The sequence below is a fragment of the Sceloporus undulatus genome, chromosome 4 (genome assembly GCF_019175285.1).
Source record: "Sceloporus undulatus isolate JIND9_A2432 ecotype Alabama chromosome 4, SceUnd_v1.1, whole genome shotgun sequence".
Classification (NCBI taxonomy): Eukaryota; Metazoa; Chordata; class Lepidosauria; order Squamata; family Phrynosomatidae; genus Sceloporus; species Sceloporus undulatus.
In genome coordinates this window covers 144285511-144311116 of record NC_056525.1, presented here as the reverse complement: position 1 = coordinate 144311116, position 25606 = coordinate 144285511, and the positions used below count along the sequence as shown (strand labels likewise).

General features: G+C 39.4%; 1 protein-coding gene across 2 annotated transcripts in view; it reads right to left on the bottom strand.

The window, feature by feature from the left end:
- Nucleotides 1-25606, bottom strand: part of ELP2 (elongator acetyltransferase complex subunit 2) — a 55705-nt gene that overhangs the window by 515 nt on the left and 29584 nt on the right. For both annotated transcript variants that reach the window (XM_042465659.1, XM_042465660.1), the window contains 6 exons: nucleotides 17651-17723; nucleotides 14100-14292; nucleotides 10335-10456; nucleotides 6898-7040; nucleotides 4339-4455; nucleotides 1-135 (listed from right to left, as the gene is read on the bottom strand). In XM_042465659.1, coding sequence (XP_042321593.1) covers nucleotides 1-135; nucleotides 4339-4455; nucleotides 6898-7040; nucleotides 10335-10456; nucleotides 14100-14292; nucleotides 17651-17723 — 783 coding nt within the window. The remainder of the gene's footprint in view (nucleotides 136-4338; nucleotides 4456-6897; nucleotides 7041-10334; nucleotides 10457-14099; nucleotides 14293-17650; nucleotides 17724-25606) is intronic.

Below are 25606 nucleotides of genomic sequence, written 5' to 3'. Positions count from 1 at the left end.
AAGATCTTGACACAGTAGTCAGCCCCACCGCTCGCCAGCTGGAGCCACTCTGTGCTCTCTGCTGTTGCGTCCTGCCCAGCTCTGCCTACGCATTTTCTCCAGCACAGCTGCTTGACAACAAGAGTGTGGCTTTGGCTGCAACAAAGACAGAAGCCATTAGGGGAAGGAAACCCAATTCATCCCTTACAACTGCAAAATGTCAAACTCAGCTGGACTTTGTCAATTCAAAACGTCAGCATTTATCTAATTAGCGCATTCCTTTTCAGCACTGCCAGCTTGGAGAAAGCTAAAGTTGTCACTGCCTGTAGATATTAAAGATGCCAGAGCTATTACCAGTTCAAGTGACATTTCATCACTTCGTCCCATCAATAATTCAAACTGCAATCTACTTATTTTCACTGTAATTTCAGGTCAAGCATCACTATTATGAAATGATACAGCTAACAGAAAGCAAGGAATTGTGTCTGTTAGAACATTTTAAAAGACGAGACAGAGAATATTTACATTCAAAGCAAAGGCTGCATTCAAATGTAACCCAAACTATGGTTCGGTGCTTAGAGATGCCCCTAAGGGCTCCTGTGCTTTCTCCCAAACATCCCAGTCAAGGGTTACCTTCTTCCATTCTGTTTTTCAGGAAACATAGTTTACCCTGGCTCTGACATCCACATTGGTACAATATATAATAATAAAAGAGATTACATGTGTGCCCACCACACCTACAAGACTATGAAACCTGGACACCTAATGGCTATTATGGGGACCTAGTGATGTGTAGCTTAAGGTTATTTTGTTTTTAAAAGAATTAATTAATTTTAGTTAACTAAAATCTGTTTGTAACATGCAGTACCACCTTTAGTCCCTAGATAGCAGTCTTCCCTAACCTTCCCTAACTTTCCCACATCAAAATAAAGTACATCTGATTTATTCATTTCTCTAGCAGGCCTCTAGGTTGCTTCACTTGATCCTTCATTTGTAGGGACTCCCAACTTTTCCAACAGTTGTGTGTGTGTGTGTGTGTGTGTGTGTGTGTGAGAGAGAGAGAGAGAGAGAGAGAGAGAGAGAGAGAGAAGGGGAAGTCTTGCTTCCTGATAAGACTGGGCAAGGACTGAAACAGAGGGGGAAATTGTATGAGAATCGGAAAGAAAGATCAGCAAATAAGAAAAAGATGTGGAGACTGGGAAAGAAAGAACAAAAAGAAAGAGCACTGAGTAGGATAAATGTAAATGAACATTTGCAAAATTGTAGACTTTTACTAGTAGTTCATAAACATAGTTCAAAGTAATTTTAAAATGTGGCTTGAAGGCAAGAGTCTAACAGCATGATATTGAATTGATACCAATTTAGGTACCATAGCGAACTACGATTACTGAAAATGAAGGGGGAAGGTGGTGATCCATGTGTACTGTACAAACCTATCAAAATGCCCCCACTGAATGGTCTCTCATTGCATCTAAATTAGGATAAAGTCTAGGTGTACAGACGACGACAACCAGAAGGTTGCGGGAAAAGATAATCATCACCTAATTTCCAAATTTCCCCAATGTGCTTTGAAAATGAAAAGCAAACATCAGGTCTAATTCAATCTCTTCCAGCATGCACCAGAGCTGGAGACTTTGTGCATGAACTAGGCAACTATAATTTACAGTCTGCATCACAAACCTTCTATAGAAAGTAATACCTATTCAGTAAACCAGACTCTGTGAGGAGCACTTATGAGCAGAAGTCAGACTACACAAATGGAACTATGTAAAACCTAGTTATTATGCCACGGGTAGATGCCCCAGTGGACTCTGTACCCCAGTAGGGAAGACTGTACGTGGAGCCAGGCAAATCACTTGAAGGAAGAACAGATGCTGCTGGTATACTTATATGCCCTGTGGGCCAATTGAGATGAATGGAAAAGTTAATGGCATAGGGAGAAATGCAAACATTTAAGGTCTCTCAGGTCCTTTACAACTGCAATTATAAGCCAGAACTCAAAAGCCACAGAACTTAAAATCACTATGGATATGCCTCTATTGTACAAGCCCTCTGGATTTTAGCATTTTAAAATCTTGGTCTCTATCCAGTCAAGCCTTTAAAGTTAAAGTCTGGTTCCTATTTGTTTTATGTCTCTGCATCTGACGACTGAGCTGAACAGCTGCCCTTTAAAATTTAATTCATTTCCATTCAGGAACAATGGAAAACAAACATATTAGAACATTAAAGGAAATACGTAAATTCTCTGCATGGTGCTGTGTCTATGAGAGTCCCAAGTTACACTTTCAACTGGTCATCTGAGACAGATGTGTGCATGTGGGAACCAAGATTTGAAGAAATGGGGAAAGGTTAGCATTCTGTGGGCAACTCTCAATGGTGCTGCAGCCAAAGCTGCCCTCTAGAACTACAGTGGAAAGGGGGCAGCACCCTACCACTGTTGCCAAGTCTGCCACCATGAAATATCAGAGGAATTACTACCTTTGTATCCAATGTAAGCACTTCTCCACACCTAGTTTCTGGCAAAAACAGCACTTTTGCAAGACAGCCAAGACAGCTTTTGGCTTTGCAAGCCATGCATCTTGTTTTCAACAACAAAAAGTTATCAATTTTTGTTATCACAGGCAGCTTAGTGGAAGTGGCCCATGGCACATGGCCCCACCACCACACCCCTTGTGCCTAAATGCTATAACTATTGAGCCAGAAATGAATCCTAGTTCCATTTTCTTTTTAAGGTATGTGAACTTTAATGTCTCTGACTCTGAAGTGAAATTCAGGCTATTGATACTAAAGAAATATAGCCCTTCAAAGAGGCGACATGCAGGCACATGGACTAGCACAAACAAGTGATAACTATGACTACACAAGGCCAACATGTGATGAATTTTATATAACTGGTGTATATACTTCATACTGCGGTGGTGTGAGAGATAGATCCCAGTGCCATAAATTCAAGAACTTGATGGTCTTATATGAGCCAGGCCAACTGTTGTCATTCTTCTTTTCCACCTCTCTCACCCCCGGTCAATATTTGCCATACAGAGTAGGTGACCTACTTCACAAGGTTGTTAGAAGAATTACAATATGGTCATGTCATGTGAAGAGCCTTAGACTTCCCACAGTCATATAAAGGCTAAGCTTAATTAATATTCTTGCCCTTTTCCATAGCTGAGAAGAGTACCAGGCAGAATGAAGGCCATTTGCCACTGCAGTTCTGCAGCCTACTGTAGACCAAATTGTGATGACAAATAGTCTGGCAGAGAGATAAGGTAACTTTTTGTTGGCAATGCAAAATGTTCCTTTCCCACAGTATACTGTTCAGCCTTTCTATCTCCTCCTTACTCTAGGAAAATTCAAAATAATTAAGTTATCCAGGTGAGGGGAAAGACACCTTACATAACTATTCTTCCAACTGTAGAGAACTGTGACTCCAAGGCCACAGCTTATGACTATGCACTACCACAAATGCAACCATTATTATACTGGACCATATTACTGAACCAATGATACAATAAAGAATTTGCAATCATCTTAATCACATTATCACAAATACAATTCAGTATTCTCATATCCGGACTAGAGCAGAACAATTTTAAAAAGACCTGAATGGAAATGAATGAAAACCAACTCCCCACCCTTTTAACAAGATTTAACATATTTGTTTGCACTCTAGATAAGCTATTGTATGGGGGACTGAAGTTTGCTGCAGTGAAGTGTTATTTGGAAACAAAAGGAGTCAAAAAGTCATAGTGACTGTGTTGCAATAAAAGCATCCAAAACACGAGAGAGAGAGAGAGAGAGAGAGAGAGAGAGAGAGAGAGAGAGGACTGTGACCATCTTTTGCTCAAGCAAGCTGTCCCCAATATATTTCCTGATTCCCCATTCCATCCTCTCCTGCCCACTACCTAGTCATTTCTTGGGAAGAGGGCACTATAGACTGCAGTGAGCAAGAAATTTCTCTTGCACAAACATATTATTGGATACTGTCATCCTATCACCATGTGAGACTACAATATTTGACATTCATGTAACATATTTGAAGGTTGTCTAACAATTTTTGGAACCACCCTTTAAGGGGAGTAAACACTTTTCCCCCCCCATATTGGATGTGGGTGGATGAGATGCTAGTGTAAGCAGCTCAACACTTATTCATGGGGGGAGAAATTAAACTAGCCTTTCCAGCTCACACTCCCAAACAACACATAACTCTCATCTCATTCTGAAAATGCATCTCTATCTAAGGCACCCTTCTAAGAGTACCATGGAACCAATAAAGTAATCTTGGTACAGCCAACATACCAAGGCATTCGTGCAGTCAAAACTTTGCTTATAGTAGGACATAAGAATTTTGGAGTATGTTACCTGTCATCTGTCTCAGCACATTTGGTCCAGTCAGATAGTGGCAGCTTCTCATTGTCACCTGGTTTCCATTTGTACAAGTAAATCTTCCCACACTCTGTTCCTATTGCAATGATGTAGCTACCAAAAAAGGACAATTCTATCAATTATTATGCAAGCCAACTATCCAGTCATACGCAGATAACTTCTGAATTATGTTATAAATCTTAATCACCAGTTTCCAATTCTGATGAGAACATGCAACGTAACACAAAACAAGAGCCACATTAAACTTTATATACACCAGTGCCAAAAAACATTCTGCTTATCTGCCTAAATCAAAGATTTAACGAGTCATAAAGGTGTACATCTGCCAATATGGATGCTAAGGAATATATGTTCCAGTCCATGTCCCACTTGTAAGAATATGTTCTTTCTTCTCCTGAAGTGGCCAGTATGATTCTTTCCCCCAATTTGTCCACTTTTTAGAATTTATGCCTGCTTAAACACAGCCAAACTTTGACAAGACTCATAAAACCATTTAAACAAGCAACAACAACAATAGCCATGAAAATGCATCTCTGGGACACTGCAAATGTTGAAAAATAGAGTATATGGAAGGTTGGACAATACTGAAAAGGTATCTTATGAAGACTGATGAGACAGGCAAAGATGCAAGACTTTAGATGTGATGGGACAGTGGAAGCATACAGCCTCTTCCAAATTGTATGTTTCCCACACTGGAAAGAATGACTAAAAAAAAGTTGACAAACATAACAAACTGTGTCATTTTTTTTTCCTTTTATGAGATGTTACCAGGAATGCATGTATTAACATCACCCATCTGATCCCAATCATACAGTTGGCCCTCGGTATCCATGGGGGATTGATTATGGATCCCCTCCGCAAATATCAAAATCTATGGATGCTCAAGCCAGCGTTGTCCCAATGGCAACACATACACGCAGCTGCACCGCCATTAGGGACAGATGTCGTTGTCCCATGGCAGTGGTGCACACAGCCACACTTCCACTGGGGACAACGGAACTTAATGGTGGTGCAGCCACATGCATGTGCTGCCACAGAACAACAGGGGCTGTCCCTGATGCTTGGATCCGCAAATGGCCAGCCCACGGATACCGAGGGCTGACTGTATATAGTTAAACCTTATGGGCTTGATAAGTGGAGGTTGCAGGATGCCATCAACCAAGACAGTATTATTCAAATTAAGGCTGGTCGTGTGCAACGGGAATATCAATGCGATATTCTGAGTACTAAAAAAATAGAAAGATTGTACACACATGTGCACACGTTTGCACATAGCTGTAAACCTGACACCAGCTCCACTTCCAGAGATGGCATATAAATGGCACATTAAGCCTCAATCCCTAGCATTCCATTTTCAGGCATAAAATGTTATTGGACTTGCAGGCACTCTAACTCAAGCACCATGGAGACATTAAGAAAACCGCTAGAAGAGGTTGAAGAAAATCTTCTTCAGCTATCTGATGTGATGTAGTGGTATACTGTTTTTCCCAATGTCCCAGGGATTGGCACTGTATTTGTGCACATTGACTACAATAGTTTCTTTCTTTCCTGGAAACGTGCTGTAGACCATCAGCCAAAGGCTCATTGAGCAGCAGCAGTACACAAAGCACCATTTTGGATATCAATGCACTACACCACATTGGCTCTTGATTTGAATAATCCTATCATGACATTGCATTCCACCCACCCATCCCAAACATTTAAGGTTTAACTAAATACAATTTGAGTCAGATGGCTTCTGCTAATGCATGTACTCCTGGTAACATCTCATAAAAGGGGGAAAACATGACACACTACATTGTCATGTTTGTCAACTGATAGACTGAATTTGGGCTGAGGGAAAACAAGCCATTCCATTTGTTCACTTTTTGGAATCTATACCTCCTTAAATATAGCCAAGCTTTGACAAGTGCAAGTAATAATAAAACTCTGAAGTAGGGAACACATTGTGAAAAGACAGGGGTGAAAAATGCAGCCACTAGTGCAGATGATAAACCAGTTTGTTGGGATTGGAGACCAATTTTCTTCCCTGGATACCTGAGAGGCCACAGGAATAGACAAATAAGACCCTAAAAAACAAAAAATAGGAAATGGGTAGAAGTCAACTTCTGGTTCTGAAGACAAGGTATTTTGTGATGGCATAGCAGGCCTGTAACCAATTTGAAAACTTTATTGCTTACTGCCAGTCCTGAGGAGTTCCAGGATGGTGATTCACTTTTATTCCAGGAGAGAGGGAATCAGGCAAAAACAGCTTGGGACAAATGTTATTCATGCATACAGTAGTGGCTTTGTATTATTATTATTATTATTATTATTATTATTAACCTTTATTTATAAAGCGCTGTAAATTTACACTGCGCTGTACATAAATTTTTTAGTCAGACGGTTCCCTGCCCTCAGGCTTACAATCTAAAAGACACGACACAAAAGGAGAAGGGAGTGGTGGTGGGGAATAGGAAGTCATTTTAGGAAAGCAAACAGTATCAGAAGTCATTGAAAAATACAATTGCTTGTAAAAATGCCACAGTGACGTACCTTCCATCAGGAGCAAGCACATGACTAGCACTCACAGCAGTGACAGAATCCCCAACATCCAGGACTGCTGAACAAAGATGTATCACTCTCATGACATTCTCTTTATTCTCCTCTGCTGAACAACATTCACCCCAAATCATGACCTATTTGAAAGGCACAAACAAGTCACAATTATTTTCACAACTCTGTGAAACAGAGAGATCTAAGGAAGATCACAAGCCTGAAACAGCTAAGATTTTACCTTTGTGCAATGCACCTGTCCACCCACACATGCTGCAAGAAACTAACTGTCCTCCATGCATGAGAGTGGTGTTTTCTGTTAAGGTCATTTGTTATATTTATATCCCATTTTTATTCCAGAGAGCTCAAGGTGACACACATAGCTTGCTTCTTAATCACTTTTATCATCAGTACAATTCTGTAAAGTAGGTCAAGCTGAGAGAGAGTGACTCATTCAAAATTACCCAATGAATTGCATTGCCCAGTAGGTGTCATAGTTCTCCCAAGTCCCAGTTCAAAGTTCTGACTACCAGACCACTCTATTTTTCTCGGGTGAATATGACTAAATGTTTTTAAGTCATTGTTTTCTCTCTTGCCATCCACATAGCTAGCTAGCATGCTTATTTAGTTAGTTAGTTAGTTAGTTAGTTTTCAAATCCAGGTTTACTGTGAGACCTTTGATAAATATAAACCTATATATATTATCTAAATGTAATTTGATTTAAATCAAAACTAATAATGATAAACAATCAAATAGTTGTATTGAAACATTTATACAGAGAACATAGGTATAATTTCATACAGGCCAGATCAAGGTTATAGACAAAACTTACTTCACTTTTTTTTGCAACAAGAGAAGACAAAAGGGGAATGTTCACTTTCTTCCTGCTAGGCAAAGCATTCTTCGAACTTTCTACAAAGAACTAGGTTAAAGGAAAATAACTTTCCCTCCCCAATTCTCTGCATGTGATATAGAAGAGAAGGACTGGTGGTAACCACAGTTTTAATAGCTTGGGGACAAAGTAAGCCAACACTTGTTCTTGTCTTGATTTTTAAAGCCAAGCAGTATAAGGTCTGGTTAGTAGTTGGATGTACAATCCCTGAAAAGGGATATAGGAAAGGCTAGGAAAGAATCCTCCCTGAAACCATGGAGCAACACTGACAGTCACTGCTGACAGTACAGCTGGTCCTCCTTATCCACTGATTCTTCATCCATGGATTTAAGCATCCATGGCTTGAAAATACTGAACAACATAAAAATTCCAAATGCAAGCCTTGATTTTGACATTTTATTTAAGGGAAACCAATTTACTGTGTCACTGTATTTAATGGCACTTGAGCATCCACAGATTTTGATATCCATGAGGGTCCAGGAACCAAACCCTAGTGGATTCCAAGGGCCCACTATACCAGGCTGATATACCAATGATCTCATTCAGTATAAAACAAGCTTCATTTATATACCACTTCATACCGCCTAAGCGGTGTCTAAGCGGTTTACAATTGTAAACTAATTATAGGGCAGCATCTTGTGTTCCTAATATGAACTACCACTCAGAAAGAACCACCGCTCCAGTGGTTCAAACAACAGTGTTCTGTGACACCTAAAAGCATATCATAGCTTCTGACACAGTGGGCTTATGCCATTTCACAGTTTGTTTGGTTATCTTTAAGATGCAAAGGGATTCCCTGTCTATTTTTCTACTACAAACTCACATGACTACCGCATGGCAATTTTCCTCCATGGTTAAATGAAAGGAAAAACAGCTTTAAAATGCAAGATATAACAGAAGACTGGCACAGAGATATGGCTGACTATAAATAGTACTCTTACTGTCGTCACTGGTATGATGTACAAGAGATAGCTGCTGGCTGCACCCGCAGGCAAAAAAACACATGTTTTTAGTTGCCTACTTGTGTCACATACATTGCTTTTCCTTTGATTCCCAAATGGTTAAGACTAATTTAGGCACTGTAACACGTGAGAGAAAACTACCAAAAAGGAAGCAATGTCACCAGTCTAACAATCCTTGTATCTCTCAGTAAAGTTACAGGTTATAGCTAATTCAGAAATATTCAAAGTCTGTTCTTCTGGCAATAAAATGCCAGTCACAACCCAAAAAGCTGATTTAAATACACAGAAAAAGTGAGCAGTAATTCAATGATAGCTTTCATGCTTTAATGTTAAGTGAACTATGGACCTTCAAGGAGATTGCAAGTTGGGAGAAAGGAGAAGCCCCATACACTGGCCTGCAAAGTGTTACAGGCATGGGAAAAACTAGCAGAACTGCTGGTGGTGTTTTTCAGAGGCTCTGGCTCTGAAAATCATGTTAGTTAGTGAGCAAATCATGTCACAAAAACACAGTAAATTCTACTGTTGTACAAGAAAGGTATAAAAGTAAGGGACGGATTGATAAGGATTATTTGGAAACCCATGTTTACAGGATTGCTTGTCCTCATCTAAGAAAGGATAGTGCAGAAAATTGTAGGGGGCTTAAAGGAGGATAATAACCGAGGGCATGAAAGATTTCCCTGTGAAGAGAGGCATGTGTAAAAGAAGTTGCTTGTTAGAGGCATCAGTATATAAAGAAGGTGAGATCTAAAGTTCATGTTCTCTCTGTTAGCAGTGAAGCGTGTGAAGTAATCAAAGCTGCAAACTGGGGCTTGATAACATGTAAGAATATATGTGTGTGCATTTCGGGGGATGTAACAGAGTGACTCATGAGTCTTCTATGCTTTAAAAATCCAATTATTGGCTAGCAACCCTTTCTTCATTCCCCTTCAGAATGAAACTTAAGAATGTATAGGCACGGTTATGGACATTCACCACATCTTATCATCACATTTTTCGCCCCTTACCACCCTCTGTTCTCTCTCTGTTGCCAAACTTCAGATTTTAATCTCCTGATAGCAGGGACCATAGGCACAGTTATTTCTGCAGTAAAGCCTGTATTCTAATGGCACTATATAGTACTAAATCATCAGCAAGGGCAGCCACGGTATTACTTCAGCTGGATGAACCTAAATGGGTACCAAGCACATGGGACCTGAACAAGGTTGTGTGCATGTTGCAGTTCTCAGGGTAGCTAACTAGTTAAACTAATTAAATGCAGTTACAAAATTTAGCTTAAAAACAGTAAACACATATACATTGCATCAAACCTAAAAAGTGAATGCTTGCTTGATCAGGAGGTCTTTGCCATAAGGCAGAGCACAGGCAAAGAGAATACCAAGAGTAGCCTCTTTGGGACAGGAATTCTAGAGCTTTTTTCTGGTCACCAGTGTGGTCTTTTCTCTCCCTGCCATCAATTATGCTCCACCCCAGTTGGAACACAGAGAAAGGGCAGTGGACAGTGGATAGTGAGTAGCAGAGGGAACCAGAAGGACAGTAGGAAGCAGAAGCACATAACAGAGCCACTGCCTGTGGCATACATTACCTTTCTGTCTCTGCTCCCAGTAATAAAATACTTGCTATCAGGGGTCCAGTCACAGGACCAAATGATGCGACTGTGCCCAGCCACGTTTGGATCAGTACAAGCAAAGAGATAGAAAACTGGTTCTGGAATGAGATATAAATGCTCTTCAGACATACTCTCAGAAAGTGGCATAGTCAGAAATTAAAGAGACACACACAGTAGTCTCGACTAGAGTATCTGTTTGCAACTCAGGACACATGTCTTGCATTCAGTCCACCATTCTCATTCCCAGTATCCTCCCATGTCTTTGTTTGCTTCTGATTTAGCAGACACCCTTCTGCATCACTGGAGAGGCTCCCATGGCACCTGTTCAATTTGGTGCTAAGATTATTCATCCTGTAAAGCTAGATCTTCCTAAACCAAGCTAGCTGAGGACTATGGAAGTACCAGCAACAGCTGGGGAGCATCTAATGCCATCTATCTGCTAGAAAATTGATCTATTCGGTTCAGATAGATGTCTTTAGATGCACTTCCCTTTTTGCAATTGCATGCAGTCTGCAGACCAATGAAAGTGCTGATAATTATTCTCAAATCCCACAACAGCCAGAAACAGCAGTATTGTTGCAGGAACTCAAATCGATATTTGCTTATGCTTGAACTGTTAATTTTACAAATCTAGAAAAGCATACACTATATAAAGTTCATGCAGTACATCCATTTTTAATTTATATATTGCTTTTTAAAAAACAATGTTACACTGTTATTCTCCTGGAATCATATTCTCTTACATATGGGATGCAAACATATTATTCATCAGTTCAGTGTTAGACCATGTATTTAAATTACTAATGCCACATGACCATTTTATCTATAGAACTTCTACCTGTTGATTCAGACAGAGGTTGCCATAGCTTTCAGCTTCCTGAGCATCACAACATTACTATAGAAATGTTCCATGTTTCCAAAGTAATGTCACTTAATAGGCAATCTTCTACTATAGCTGCTTTCCCCAGGTAGTAGAAAAATACAACACTTTAGGGAAAGTAATGGTTCCACAGCATGACTATAAACAATGAGGCCTTCAGTCTTAAGCTTTTTCCTCCACCATTTCCCATTGCTTCCTCCTACCAAAGCCTTTACAAAACAAGGGAAATAAATGCACAACTCACATACTACCTTCCATTCATCAGAAATCTTTCCTGGGCACACAGCTCAGAGTGTCTGTTATCTTGTACCATCTCTAGATTGCACAATGGCTTCCTCCCAACACAGCACAGAAGAATGCAAGCCAGGGACCCTTCATACCACACAATTATAGCACTATGAATCCACTTTAGTAGCTGTGGTAGCATTTTATGGAATCCTGGGGTTTATAGTTTGGTGAGGTACTAGAGGAGCTATATGCCTGAGAATGTTAAATGTCTCTCCCTAGACTGTAAAATTCCAGGAGCTGATTCCCATGACACAATTATAGCCCGATTATTCCAATTTAATTTAATGCCAGGGTTCCTTCCTAAATGTCCCTCCTTATATGAAAAAACTCAGAATTCCATGGCAATTCAAGTAGAATCACAGTGCTATAAATATGTAGTGTAAAAGAACTCCCAGTCTCCAGAAAGGGTATTTCTTCCCTGCTGTTGGTGCAAATTCCCAAATATCTTTGCCAAGTCTTAATCATGATTTAGCATTACAGCCACATGAACATTAATCATGGTTACAGCTACCCAGGGTATCAATTTTGATCAACATTTGGAAGAATTTGCAAAGCCTGGAGGAAAAAGAAGCCTACCTTCCAATGGCAAACCCCAAACTGCTTGCAGAGAACCAGCACTGACATTTTTACTAGTGTAGTCAAGCAATCAACAAGAATGGGCTGAGATTAAGTTCACAACTCTCTTATAACATGAACACAGTACATGACCTTAAGCTAGCCCTTTTTGCATCCTATCTGTAATCTGGAATAATAATATTGACTGATTTCACCAGAATATAAAGATGATGTTCTGGGTTTGTATGAATGCATATTATTATGAGGGCAGCCTCAGGCACAGGAGATGGACTATTCATTTTCACTTTTGCATCCTGTTTTTATTTTTATTTATTTATGGTACAGGAGGATACATACATTATTTAGACTGATAAAACAGGAGCCTCCTGGTTTCCAGCTGCTTCCAGCTAGAATAAATTTGACAAGACTTAATTTTTATTTTTCAGAATTTTGACAGACTCGCCTTATCTACATCTTTCCATGTGTACAAGACAGCCAAAGTTTACTTATTGAGACATCCTACAATCTGGGAAGGCATCCCAGGGGCTTTAGGCAGAGCTTGGAGAAAATTACCTTTTGGGGATACAGCTACTATACTTGCCCAGCCAGCATGCCAGTAGCCATGCTCTGGGAGTGACAGTCTAAAAAAGTACCATCTCCAACCTCCATTTAAAAAAAGGGAGGAGGGAAGGATGCCAGCCATGAAAGTAGTGTTGTGGTTGGCCCTTCATATCCATGGATTTTTTATCCACCAATTCAAGCATCCATGACTTGAAAATATTCCAGAAAAATTCCAATAATCAAATCTTAATTTTGCCATTTTATATAAGAAACACCAGTTGACTATGCCACTGTATTTAATGGGACTTGAGTATCCACAGATTTTGGTATCCACAGGGGGTCCTGGAACCAAATCCCAGCAGATAGCAAGGGCCCACTGTATTTATTTTTCCACCAATGTCAAACGGAGACAGAAATTTCAATGGCAGCATGGAGAGGCAGCAACACAGGAGAAGGGGGAACACCTGCTTTGTACTGGTGTGTCATGGCAGGATCTCTGGAGTGGTATCACCTCCACCATGAATCCTCCCTCCCCTCCCAAATGGGACTGCTCTCTCTGTGCACAGCTGTCAGATAATAATATAAATAATAACAAAATATTTATTTGTATCCCGCCTCTCCTGTTTGAGGATCGAGGTGGGCAACAACAAGGAAAATTTCAAATACAAAAATGAGATTGAATGGGATGGGATGGAGTGTAATCAAACAATAGTCATTCATCAGAACAGGGTATAATTGGAGATGTAGGATGCGGGCCATCTTTTTTACTAGACATCACTTTGCTGGTAACAGAAAACTGGGCAGATATCTTTCATGGATCCCACATCTGTTTCTGTAAGTCATGTGGTTAGGTGGGAACAAAAGGCATAAGCCTTTTTGTACTTGTGATGTGAACATCTCTCCTATCAAAATGATATTATTATTATTATTATTATTATTATTATTATTACTATTACTATTATTACTATTATTATTATTATAGTTTATTTCTATAGTGGTGTAAATGATAAGCATTATAATTATATCTCAAGATGATTAGCACATATGCATGAGTTATGAGAACCAGAGTGGTTTGAGTGTTAGACCTGGACTCTGGGAGACCAGGGTCTGAATGTCCACTCAGCCATGGAAACTCACTGGGTGACCTGGGACTAGTCATAATCCCTCAGCCTTAGAGAAAGGCAATGACAAATTCCCTCTGAATAAATATTGCCAAGAAACGAATGGAATGGGGTCAACTTAAGTCAGTCAACCTGAAGTCACATAATGAACAAAAATGCTTTAATAAGACATTCAGGTATATGCTCACTTCCTTAGTAATTCCATTTAGAAAAGGAGAACCCCCCCCCCCCCCCCGCCAAAAAGAGTCTTATAAAACTGACACTTATGTATTTATTTTATTACACTTTTAAAAGCCCCAACATTTTACATGAGTGACATCAACTCCAGTATCTTACCTGATTCGGTTGGACTGATGTCTTTACATTTCCAGAGTGACCATTTTCTGTCTCTTGAAACTGCTAGTAAGTATTTATCATTGGGGGAAAATGAAAGCTGTGTCACTGTCAGATTGTGGAAAGGTAAGCTCTGTAGCTGCTTCCAAGTTCCAGTGCTCCACAAAATAATAGCCGCGTGTTCTTTCTTAGAAGCCTGCAAAATGGAAAGCAATAAATACGGTGAAGGAGCAAAAGCAACCTTGAAAAACAACTAAAAGAACACTAACACCTGTATGGTTTAATAGATAAATGGTTGGAGAAATAGTGAGTGTGCTTTTTTTGATGAAAAAGTAGTTTCTGGCCAGAGATATTGAGTTGACTATTAGATTATTTTCTTATACAAGAAAATGTTGCATTTATAGAAATTTTAGGAATCAGTGTTGTATTATGAGCACCAGAAGATATTAAAGGCGATACTCAGTAACAAGCAGGTATTTCAGAAATATTTCCCCTTACTCATCAGACTTGCTTCTTCTGTCCAGAAAGGTCAACAACATCTGTGAGCAGCCAATCTCACAGCTATTTAACAAAAGAACTACCTGGTTTCTTTGTTTTGTTGTTGTTGTTGGTTTTTAAACAAAATTACACAATTTATCCATCACAACTCTGCAGAAATGCCTTAATACCCAAAACGGAGAAATAATTTATTATTTCTCAACTTTGGGAAACCTTGCCCTATGAGGAACGACTCAGAGAGCTGGGGATGTTTAGCCTGGAGAAGAGAAGGTTAAGAGGTGATATGATAGCCCTGTTCAAATATTTAAAGGGATGTCATATTGAGGAGGGAGCAAGCTTGTTTTCTGCTGCTCCAGAGACTAGGACCCGGAGCAATGGATGCAAACTACAGGAAAAGAGATTCCACCTCAACATTAGGAGGAACTTCCTGACAGTAAGGGCTGTTCGACAGTGGAACAAACTCCCTCGGAGTGTAGTGGAGTCTCTTTCCTTGGAGGTCTTCAAGCAGAGGCTGGATGGCCATCTGTCGGGGATGCTTTGATTGTGACTTCCTGCATGGCAGGGGGTTGGACTGGATGGCCCTTGTGGTCTCTTCCAACTCTATGATTCTATGATTCTTTTTTCCTCTTCTGAATTGGCAAGCTGTTATCTTCTAGACATGTTCTCCTCCAAAAGAAATGTTTACTTTAGTGTATCCAAATAAATTTTTATCTATATACATTGGTATTAATCTGCATCTTTTCTTTTATCCATTAATATGTTACAGGGATCTGAGGTCCAATCCTGAAAAATGTCTGCTCTTCAAATTTCCCATTTAGTAAAACCACCCAAATGTGTATTTTAATGTCTTGTATATATTTAAATTTCCAGTAATTTTTTACACATATTATGACACAAGTAACATGTTGTATGTAATATCAGTACTCATACTGCATTTTCACTTTACCTGCTATTGCCTTAACTTAAAAGAAATAAAATATGCATAACTCTTTTATCCATAATATATGCTACATCGATTTATTAACCTCAGAGAATTTTTGGTTGTTAGAGATTCTCCTAGGGATTCTTTGTTCTCCTAGGATATTTTTTTCATCTTTATATCAATTTTTCTTCCACCTCAAATAACATTATTAATTAATTCTCCCTGTTCTTGTAACACACTGGCATTTTACGAAGTACAGAAAAAAAAACTTTTGCATAACAGCCATTTTAATAGGACTCATTCTTCACATCTAGAACAGATTGTTTTTTGGCTCTGGCTCCAAGTGGTTCATGTTCTGTTTATGTTGGCAGGAGGCAGCACTTTGTATGAAAATGGGTAGTTTGCCTTGGCCTCTGGAAAACTCACTTTGTTCCACATCCAGTCTGTTATATTATATATGATAATATATATGTATTACATTCATATATATATATATATATATATATATATATATATATATGAATCAATCAATCAGTCAGTCAAAAAATCTGTTTCAGTTACAGACCATAAATAGAAAACACATATAAACAACAAAATCAGCATTGTATTTAAAACACACCCACAACATGTTTAAAGCATGTTATATACAAATAATCTGTAATTAAAATCTATAAGATATAATTTGTATGTATTTGGTACATACAAAGAAAAATAATTAAATATATAAACAAAAACATAATTCAGAAAGCTCATTCACAAATTGTCTCCTCAGTTTTATAACATCAGCACAAAACTGAGCCATTTTTAAAGTAATCTGTGATTCCCTATACTCTACTAGATATTTTAAATAGTAGTCATCCCATCTCTCTGGAACTTGCTGCACAATAGGAGTAATGAGTGTAGAACAAATATCCCTGTAGAGATAGCAATACAACAGCACATGCCTGACAGTTTCTACTTCATTCAGACCACATGGGCATACTTGATCTGAGTAGGGTATGCTCCAAATCTACTGTGCAATAAATCTGGCTAAAATGAAGGATTTTCTAAATTTAGGAATATCCAGCAAGATGCCTTGCTGGAGTAAACTTTTCATTTCTGATGGCACTGCAGCTCCACATCCTCAATAAATTGTTTAATTGTGGATTTAACTTTCTCATGGCCAAGAGTTATTAAAGCCTGAAGCATGAACCCCAAGCTTCTCAGCTTCTCCTGCAGTATAGATTTCCAATTTGTCTGACATGTGTTTATTAAAGTTAGAGGAGCTAGACACAGTGGAATTAAAATCAATTTTAACCAGTAATGAATCTTAAGGATCCAAGCCCATGCCTCGATTGTAATTTGCCCTACCTCCAGTGAGAAATCATACACAAAAATATACAGAATCTCCCTTCATATGCATGTTTACGATAAGCATCTAAATTATGTTTTTAAGATGCCAATCTCCATATTTGCTATTTAAATAAAGTATAGCTCTTGATAAAGCCAATGTTTTATGACAACATGTTTGTCATAATTAGTTTCTGGAGAGAAACAACTGGAGACGGCTAATACCATTGTATCTGCAAAGTTCCCTAATGCATCCAGTTGCATGCTCTGTGAAGCAAGATGGTGGACCAGGGGATTTTTTGTTTACACCAACAGTGAGGGAGAGTTGCCCACAAAATGCCAGGACCACACTTCTGCAGCCCCTTAAGGGCGCCATCCCAATGTCATTTATTGAAGGAGTTTTGGACAATTTTTGCCCCAAGCCACATAGTAAGACCCCCACCCCACCCCACATGTGCAAAAAATAAAAATAAAAATAAAAAGTCTCCATCTATCCCACCCAGCCCCCAAAAACCCTCAAATCCAATGCATCTGTTTTCAAAATAGTGTCAAGAACTAATGTGATGTCACTTCTGGTCACCATTCTGAGAGGGACCCTGAATGAATACCAAAATATTTTGGCATGAGGGGGTGGTGCAGCCCACAGGGGTGTTATGAAGAAGGATCTGGCCTTTGTGACGCCATACAGTTGCTCACCCCTGGTTTAAGCAAGAGGCAGGCATCTTCTGACTGTATTTAAACCCAATCAGCACAACTAAGGTCAACATATCTGTCACGCAAATTTCCTATCTTTATTTTTCCTTACCTTACATGCTGAGGCAATCACAGTTTGGGCATTATTGCAGGCGACACAGAAAATTTCATAGCCATGGCCATATCTAAAGTAACAAAGGAAATGAGGTAGTGAAAAGACAAGAGACTTCTAATGCCAGATCCTTTAGTTGTTACTTGATACAACAGTTTTAAATTTAATTAAATACCAGTGAATCTTTTCTGTATCTACTGTATCAGATAAGCACTTTTGCTGTTCAGGGAAGGGGGCAGAAGAACAAAGGGTTTTCAGCCAGCACTTGCAGGCAGCAGCCTAAGGACCCAGCTATTGCTTGCCAACACTGGATTAGAGCAGTGGGCTTCACACATCCTTCCTCTTTCTCACATGGAGAAGAAAAACAAAATATTAAGCCACCCTCTTTCAACAGAGGCTCAGTCCTGAAGTCAGGGCTTAGCCAACAACTCCAAATTCCCAATTGGAAGTAGCCCATTCACACAATACACTCCCTCCCAGTATCACCAGACATCCCCTTTTCCAGGACATGTACTAAATATCAGCCTTCTGTCCAGGAGGAATTCCAAAATATCCTCCATTTTGAGCTGGACTGAGAAGCATGAATTCACACTTATGAGTGTTTGTCACTTTTCTTTCATCATGGCTTCCATTTATCTTTAATGGCCTACATTTTGCAGTGCCTTGTTCTGTTTTGCGCTTAGGAGATCTGGTCACCTTGCACTCAAACCACCAGGTGCCGTTGGGCAAGTCACACTCTCTCAGTGTCAGAGGATGGCCATGGCAAACCCCCTCTGAAAAAACTTGCCAAGAAAAACCCTGTGGCAGGTTCCTCTTGGGGTTGCCGTCATCCCATTTTATTTGAGCTATTGTCATTCAACAAACCATCTCAAATATAGTTAGAAGAAAAAGATACCTTAAAATATGTTATAAACTTTATTCATAAAATTAAATAGGAATATAATGATATAGATCAGGGGATATCCAAATCTAGGATGTTATTTATACAAGGTTAAGTTTGCATACTTAGCGGTCAGAGTATCCTTCACATCTAGAGTATTTTTTCCTGCAGTTAACAGACTTAGCTGCAGGAACAGCAACTCTGTGGGTAATGTGCTGATTTGTTCCTTATAATAAGAAGCTCAGTTTCTCATTCTATTGCCAGTGCTTTGTTTTCCCTGGGAACAGCACTAGAAACTCTTTTCTAAGGTAAGAGTAAATCTGCTAATCAAAGCTATAATGTGAGTTAAATCTTTCAACGTTGTAACTCTTTACGTATGCTGTCCACCTTGAACTGAGCTCACAACCTTTAATATTCCAATAAAAATAATTTCTGAGTAGAGCTTTGAATATAAAATTTAAAACTACATTATCTATCTTTATTGTTTTTCCTAATAAAATATTTCAGAAACGGCATGTAGAATTAAGATGTCCTCCTTTATTGGTCTGGTATATAGTCACCTTAAGACTCTATTTGATTTAAGGCTTGTAAAATATTCTAGAAAACCCCACATCACAATGCATAAAGGTGCAAATAGAACATATAAATCACCCAGGTTTGACACAATTTATGACATTAGTTGATGCTGAGCAAATCAAGTAATACACAGATACACATGAATGTGCAAGCCGGTGTTGATTTATACTATAGTTAACATGTAAGACTCTTAACAAAACAAAACAAAAAAACCCAAAAAAGTCTAAATATAGGCATTGGTTTTGCATGTAGGATGCAACCAAGGGTGAAATTTGATTTTAGTCCAACTAGAACAGACCTACAGAAATCAATAGAAATATTTAAGTCATGACTAACAAGTCCTATTCATTGTATGGATCTATTCTGCTTAATACTACAGTTGGATTCATCCCCAAATCTCTATAAAGAATTTTTTTTATAAAGTCCTTGAGATCGTTCTAAGTCTGCATTTTCCTAAAATATAATCTTCCCATTCAAACATTTCACTAGATGCCTATGCACCATTATCTCCTTAAATATTTATCAAAATTAAAAATTTATTCTGAAATCTGATACTGAGACAACAATATTCTGCACAGAAATCCAACTACAAAATGCTCTATTTTTAGCAATCCAGCTCTTCACTGTTTTTCTTGCTGTTATGGCAACATGAGGCCTACATTTTACAAGATTTCATATCATTTCTTTCAAGATTAATGTCACGCAATTACAACTGGGAACTAACAATATTTTCTCAGTGCCTGTCAAAATACACTGCTTATTGCTTCTAAAAAATGTGCAAAAAATTCCAAGCTGAAGCCTTAAGGAAAGTCGTTGGCTCATTATCCAACTATCTGGCAATCAAGGGCTGTTACAATTAAGGGATGGAAGCGATGATACCTTTCTTTCCCCCCACATCTTCTGCATGGAATTATGCAAATATATATTGTTTTATCTGGAAGACTGTGAACAAGAGAATATTCAGGATGCATCTTCAGAGGAAGAAGATGGGTTTGTACGAGTACAAATCTAAGCTTATGAGTTGCCTGTATGGTTAGAAAGGCATTTGTTGTTGTCAAATATATTGTGCTATGGACAGTCTGTGTGCTCCCTAGCCTCTCACCCACACACTGTGTACTTTGCATGAATGAAGCTCATTAGGTATATGCCAACAGTTGTTTGTTGTTCTGTTCAAATTTACAGAACAGAGACAAACCAGAGGGCAAGGATACCATCTCAAAAAGGGAATGAATTTTATGTTTTGACCAACAAGCAGCTCTAAATCATGCTATGCTTATTACACATCAGAAAGCTCAGGCTATATGAGCTCACAAGCTGCCCAGAAGCCAGCACAAAGGGGCCATCTGTTTCACCCCTTAGGCCCAAGGGAAATAGGCTCCAATCATCAGGTGGGGACTAGCACTGATGTTATTATGCCTGCTCCTGGAACAGCTGGGAATTGTCCTTCATGTTGCCTCCCAAGCAATACAGGTTTGGAAACAGAAATAGTCATTTCTCCTTGGGATGTACAGAAGTGTTTTTTTTTTTCTTTTCTGTCAGTTTTCAAATTCTTTTTTATCCTATCTTCTCCCATTCTCCTCTTTGTATTTTTACTGAGTTTTTAACTACAAAGGTGTATACATGCAATTTAAAATATCTATATGCTTTCATCGAGCTTGTTTGTTCTAGCAGGGGAGTGCAGCTATCGTATACCCTTGACCGAAGAATGGTACACTCCTATCTGGGATGGCCATCTTCCACCAAGCGTGCAGCTTTGGGAGGGATGCACATGGAGTGGTGAGGGAGGAAGGGGGCACCTGCCTAGCCAGCCAGATCAGCCAAATCAACCCTGGCAATCAATGGGGTGACAGAAGTCACAGCAAGATCACCCTCACGTCCAAAATATCTATATGCTTTCCTGATCATTACTTATAATGAAGTGTGGCATTCATCAAGAGTAGCATTAACCGCCATTATCTAATAATCTCATTGGACATACTGTTCTAAACAAGGATACCTTACTCTTAATTCTTTTACGTCACCATCATCATCCAATTTGTACAAATTAGAGGAATGGGACTATAATATGCAATCTGCAATTGCCTCACTCTGAAGAGCTTCCCCACCTCTAATAGACTGGGGAATTTCATGAATTAAAATATGGATTAAAGAAGGCTCCAAAATGGTTTCAAGTTCAGCACTCTGGGCAGCATATACCTAATGTTTCTTTTTAAACCATACACACACAAAATTAAGATTTAGATAAGGCAGGGTGATGTCCACATCTGGTTGAAACCCTATTTGGCATACTATACAGGCAAACTATCTGTTCAATCGAATTGAGAACAACCAGGCTTATTAAACTTACATCTCTGCTACCTGTTCCTCTGACCTTCTCTCAGTAATGAGTTATCTGCTGAATGTAAAGACTGTCCCCTCAAAGCATCATTAGCCAGCCAGCAAAAGGCTGCTTTCTACAAGAAGTCACTCCTCTTCAGCTTATTAGAGCCACCTTACACAATCCACAAGGGTAACTATGGGTTTCAAATCCTCCTCTATTTTTTAAAATGTATCCAGCTGCTTTGTTCTCCTATGGCAGAGGAGAGAAATGTACAGCTTTCCAGATATGAGAATGCAATTCCTGTCAGCCTCAGTCAGCACAGGCAATACTGAGAAATCTTGGAAGCTGTAGTCCAGCAATACATGGAGGTTTCCATCCCTGCTGTAGAGTGTCTTTGCACCAAACCTGTACGTGCTGAACTGCAACTACCATCACCCCAGACAGTTGGCTGGTAAATAAAGCTAAGTGGCTAGAACTTCACAGATCTTCACTAAATGAATTTAGAGCACACTCATGCAAAGACAACATGGGGTTAACTACAGCATCTCCAGTTAAGAGCAATGATTGCTCTGAAATCACCAAGTGAGCCTAATGATTGAATAAAGATTTATACTCTATTCATTCCCAGCCTAAACTCAGCTTTGTTGTGTAAAAGGACTTTCAGCAACTACAGCTTTTCTTTCTTTCTCATATAATGACAAGTTGAGCCTACCAGATCATCTCTGCACAACATCTAAAAGGTACAGAAGCCCTGATCTCTTTTACATATCATCATCCAATTTTATTAGGAAAGCTGCTAAGCCAAGAAGAAAAATATCACATGTCTCCAGCTGTAGCATTTCTGCTGTCTACGTTACAATGGCTCATGAATTCTGGTTAAGGCTAGCAAATAATAAAGCCAAATAATGACTGCTCCCTCCATGCTCAGCATGAAAGCAGCTACTGTGCCATGTATGATTTGGAGGGGGGCACTATATGCAATATAGCTCAACCCATCGCCCCCCACATTCATTGGGTTATAGGCCCCATCCTCCTTGAGCATGCTATCCGGGTCTGGGGACTGTAGTTCAAAAACCTCTAGAGGGGGGTGAGTTGGAGGAGCTGAACTAGACAATGTACCGCCTCAGTTACAATTCTGAAAAGTATTATATTGCAGACTACGATTCTACCATGCCCTCTAACTAAAAATATCTCTCAATGATTTTCCACTGCTAAGATCAAGTCGGGGGCAAATTCTGTGAAACACTAAAAAGAGCTTACTGCTTTGAGAAAGCATTGTGATGTCCACCTACCTTCCTTCCTTTCCTGCAGCTGCTGCTACTAAATACTAATACAGCTCCTCCACCTAATACAGTTACTTCAACAAATTGCTTTCTTATCATTAGATGGTTCTAATCTGAGAATTAGGCAATAGTCACTATTTGGAATTTTAATTATCTCAGTGTCAATCCCATGTTTACTCCTCTATAAGATATTTCTTGAGTGGATGGCACTCAATTTTTTTATTAATAAATGCAAGATTCAGAGTCACTGGAACAATCATGCCTTCACTGTACAATCTGGAGTATTGTTGGAATTTTTTCACTAGAGTATTGTTGGATTTTTTTTTTAAAAAATGTATTTATTTATTTATTTAGCAGTCTTATTAAGAATGTAGAACACCAATACAGGGCTAAATGATGGAGTTGTCTGTTCCAGTTAAAAGCTACTTTTAGGAGCCTATTTGGTATAAGCTGTCAACATGAATCCTATGCATTACTATGTTCTAATATTAACAAAGATTTCCAATTTTGGGGTATTCCAGTGCTCCTCAAAGTAGTGGTCCAGAGACTGGGACTGGTCCATGAGCCACTGACTACAAGAAATTGCCAAGAAACAAAGACTTGTAACCAATGACCACAAAGATGGCACCAATCCCTGGCACATGGAAAATAAAATCCTTTCTGGTCCATCACATCAGTTAGCTTAAGAAGCACTGGTGTATACCATATGCTACAGTCATCATGGCTCAGTTGCACAATCTGTGACTTACCAAGCTGAATACAGTTCACCATACAGAAACTTGATAACACTAATGTTTTTGATGCTTGATTGGAAATGCAAAAAGGAAAGAAAACTCTAGCACCCAGTCTATGGCCCACAGTCTATATTCAGTTTAGTTAGTCAGAAGTCATGCGGGACTGTGGACATGTCCTTTTGCAATGGAGTGGAGTAAATAATGCAACAATTTTACATCCTTATGAATATTTCCAGGCTCCTGTGCTCCAATTCACTAGAGCCAAGCTGCTCAAAATTATGGCATCCATGCCATCTTCAGCCTGCCAAGGATGACAGGCTGTGAAAAATTGGCATGCTTTCCAGAGTGTGTTGCCTGAGCTGAAATGCTTTTAAAAGTACTGGAACAAGAGGAGGGGAACAGTGAGAAAAACAGGCTTCCTGGGAACTATTCCAGCATGTGGCCCTTGCAGAACCTTCCCATGGACCTTGCAAAAATCTATCTCCTGCTGCCTACTGAGAGACTATCAATCCTATGCATATATAAACACTTATTTTATCCAAGTAAGCAATTCCTCCATGAAACTAAAAACTGCCACTGAAATACTCTGTCATTTCTACCTGCCATTCAGTTGCCTTCTGGGCTTTCCCCATTTTTAGGAGGAACAATATTCAGGACTAATACAAACTGGGAACATATGTAATGCTGGGAAGTGTAGTTTGCTGTGGCACTACAACTCTAGGATAGAGAAGGCTAAATGTCTCACAAAACTACAAACCCCAGAATTCCATAGCCTTGAGCGATGACAGTTCAAGTAGTGTCAACCTGGATTATTTCTGCAGTACTAATGTAACCCAAGAAGACTCTCTCTTGTGTCCTCACCAAGTGAGCCTGAGATTGTGGTGGGGCTGAGAGAAAGCCTGATGAAGAGATCTGGAGATCTCAGATTTTTGCACATTTTTGTGAGCTCCTGGAAGACCTAATAATGGTATTGCTCATACAGATTTTTGGAATTTTTCTCTTGGTTTTCAGAAGGAATAAACCGCTTCATGTTCAACAAATACATTTGTGTAATGGCTATTTGTAATTTGTGAGCCAGAAAATTTCTGGTTCAAGTCTGCATTAAACTGCCAGTTCTTGCCTAGCTTAAAATGGAGTGGAAATCATGCAGCTCTCCAGATGTTGCTGGACTACAACTCTTATAAACCCAGTCAGCACAGTCAGTGGAGAACAATTCTAAGAGTTGCAATCTAACAACATCTGGAGAATTGCATGATTCCCACCCCTGGCGTAGAAACCCACACTCTCTTTTAGAGGCAAACAGATAGGACCTACTAATTAGCATACTGTCACCTGCCCCAAGCCCTTGGAAGGGACTAAGCTGGAAGTCAAATAAAAACATTGGACAGTATGCTACATCAGCTACTTTGTTAAGTATACTAGGTAAACCAGGTTCCAAAACACACTGCAGAAATAATCCAGTTAGAGACCACTTTAACTGCCCAGGCTCAATGCTAGGGAATTCTGGGAACTGTAGTTTTGTGAGACATTTAGCCTTTCCTGTCAGAGGGCTCTGGTGCCACAATAAACTACAATTCCCAAGATTCCCTAGCACTGAGCCAGGGCAGTTAAAGCAGTTTCAAACTGGATTATTTCTGCAGTGTGTTTTGGAACTAAGTTGCTGTTGTGTCAAGCTGTTTCTGATTTATGGTGACCCTAAAGCAAACTTTTCATAGAGTTTTCTTGGCACGCTTTAATAATAGTAAATAATAATAATAATAATAATAATAATAATAATATATGTATTTATATTCCGCCTCTCCCTTCCGGGATCTAGCTTTGTACAGAGATTTGCTATTGGCTTCCTTTGAGACTGAGAGCATATGGCATGCCCAAGGTACCCAATGGGTTCCATGGCCAAGTGGGGATTCAAACCCTGTCCTCCAAAATATAGTCCCACACTCAAACCACTACGTCTCATGGTCCAATTACTCCTGCAGCCCAAGCCTGACAGAAATGTCATTCACCAGTGCTCCTATTGCTGGCACAAAGGACCTCCTCTTGCCCATGCAGCTGATGCTTGGTAAAGAAGGCTGGGAGCGGGAGTTAAGATCATGGCAATAATGTCACAACTGACACTGTTGCCACAATCATAACCCTCAACACTACCATCTACTTCACTGG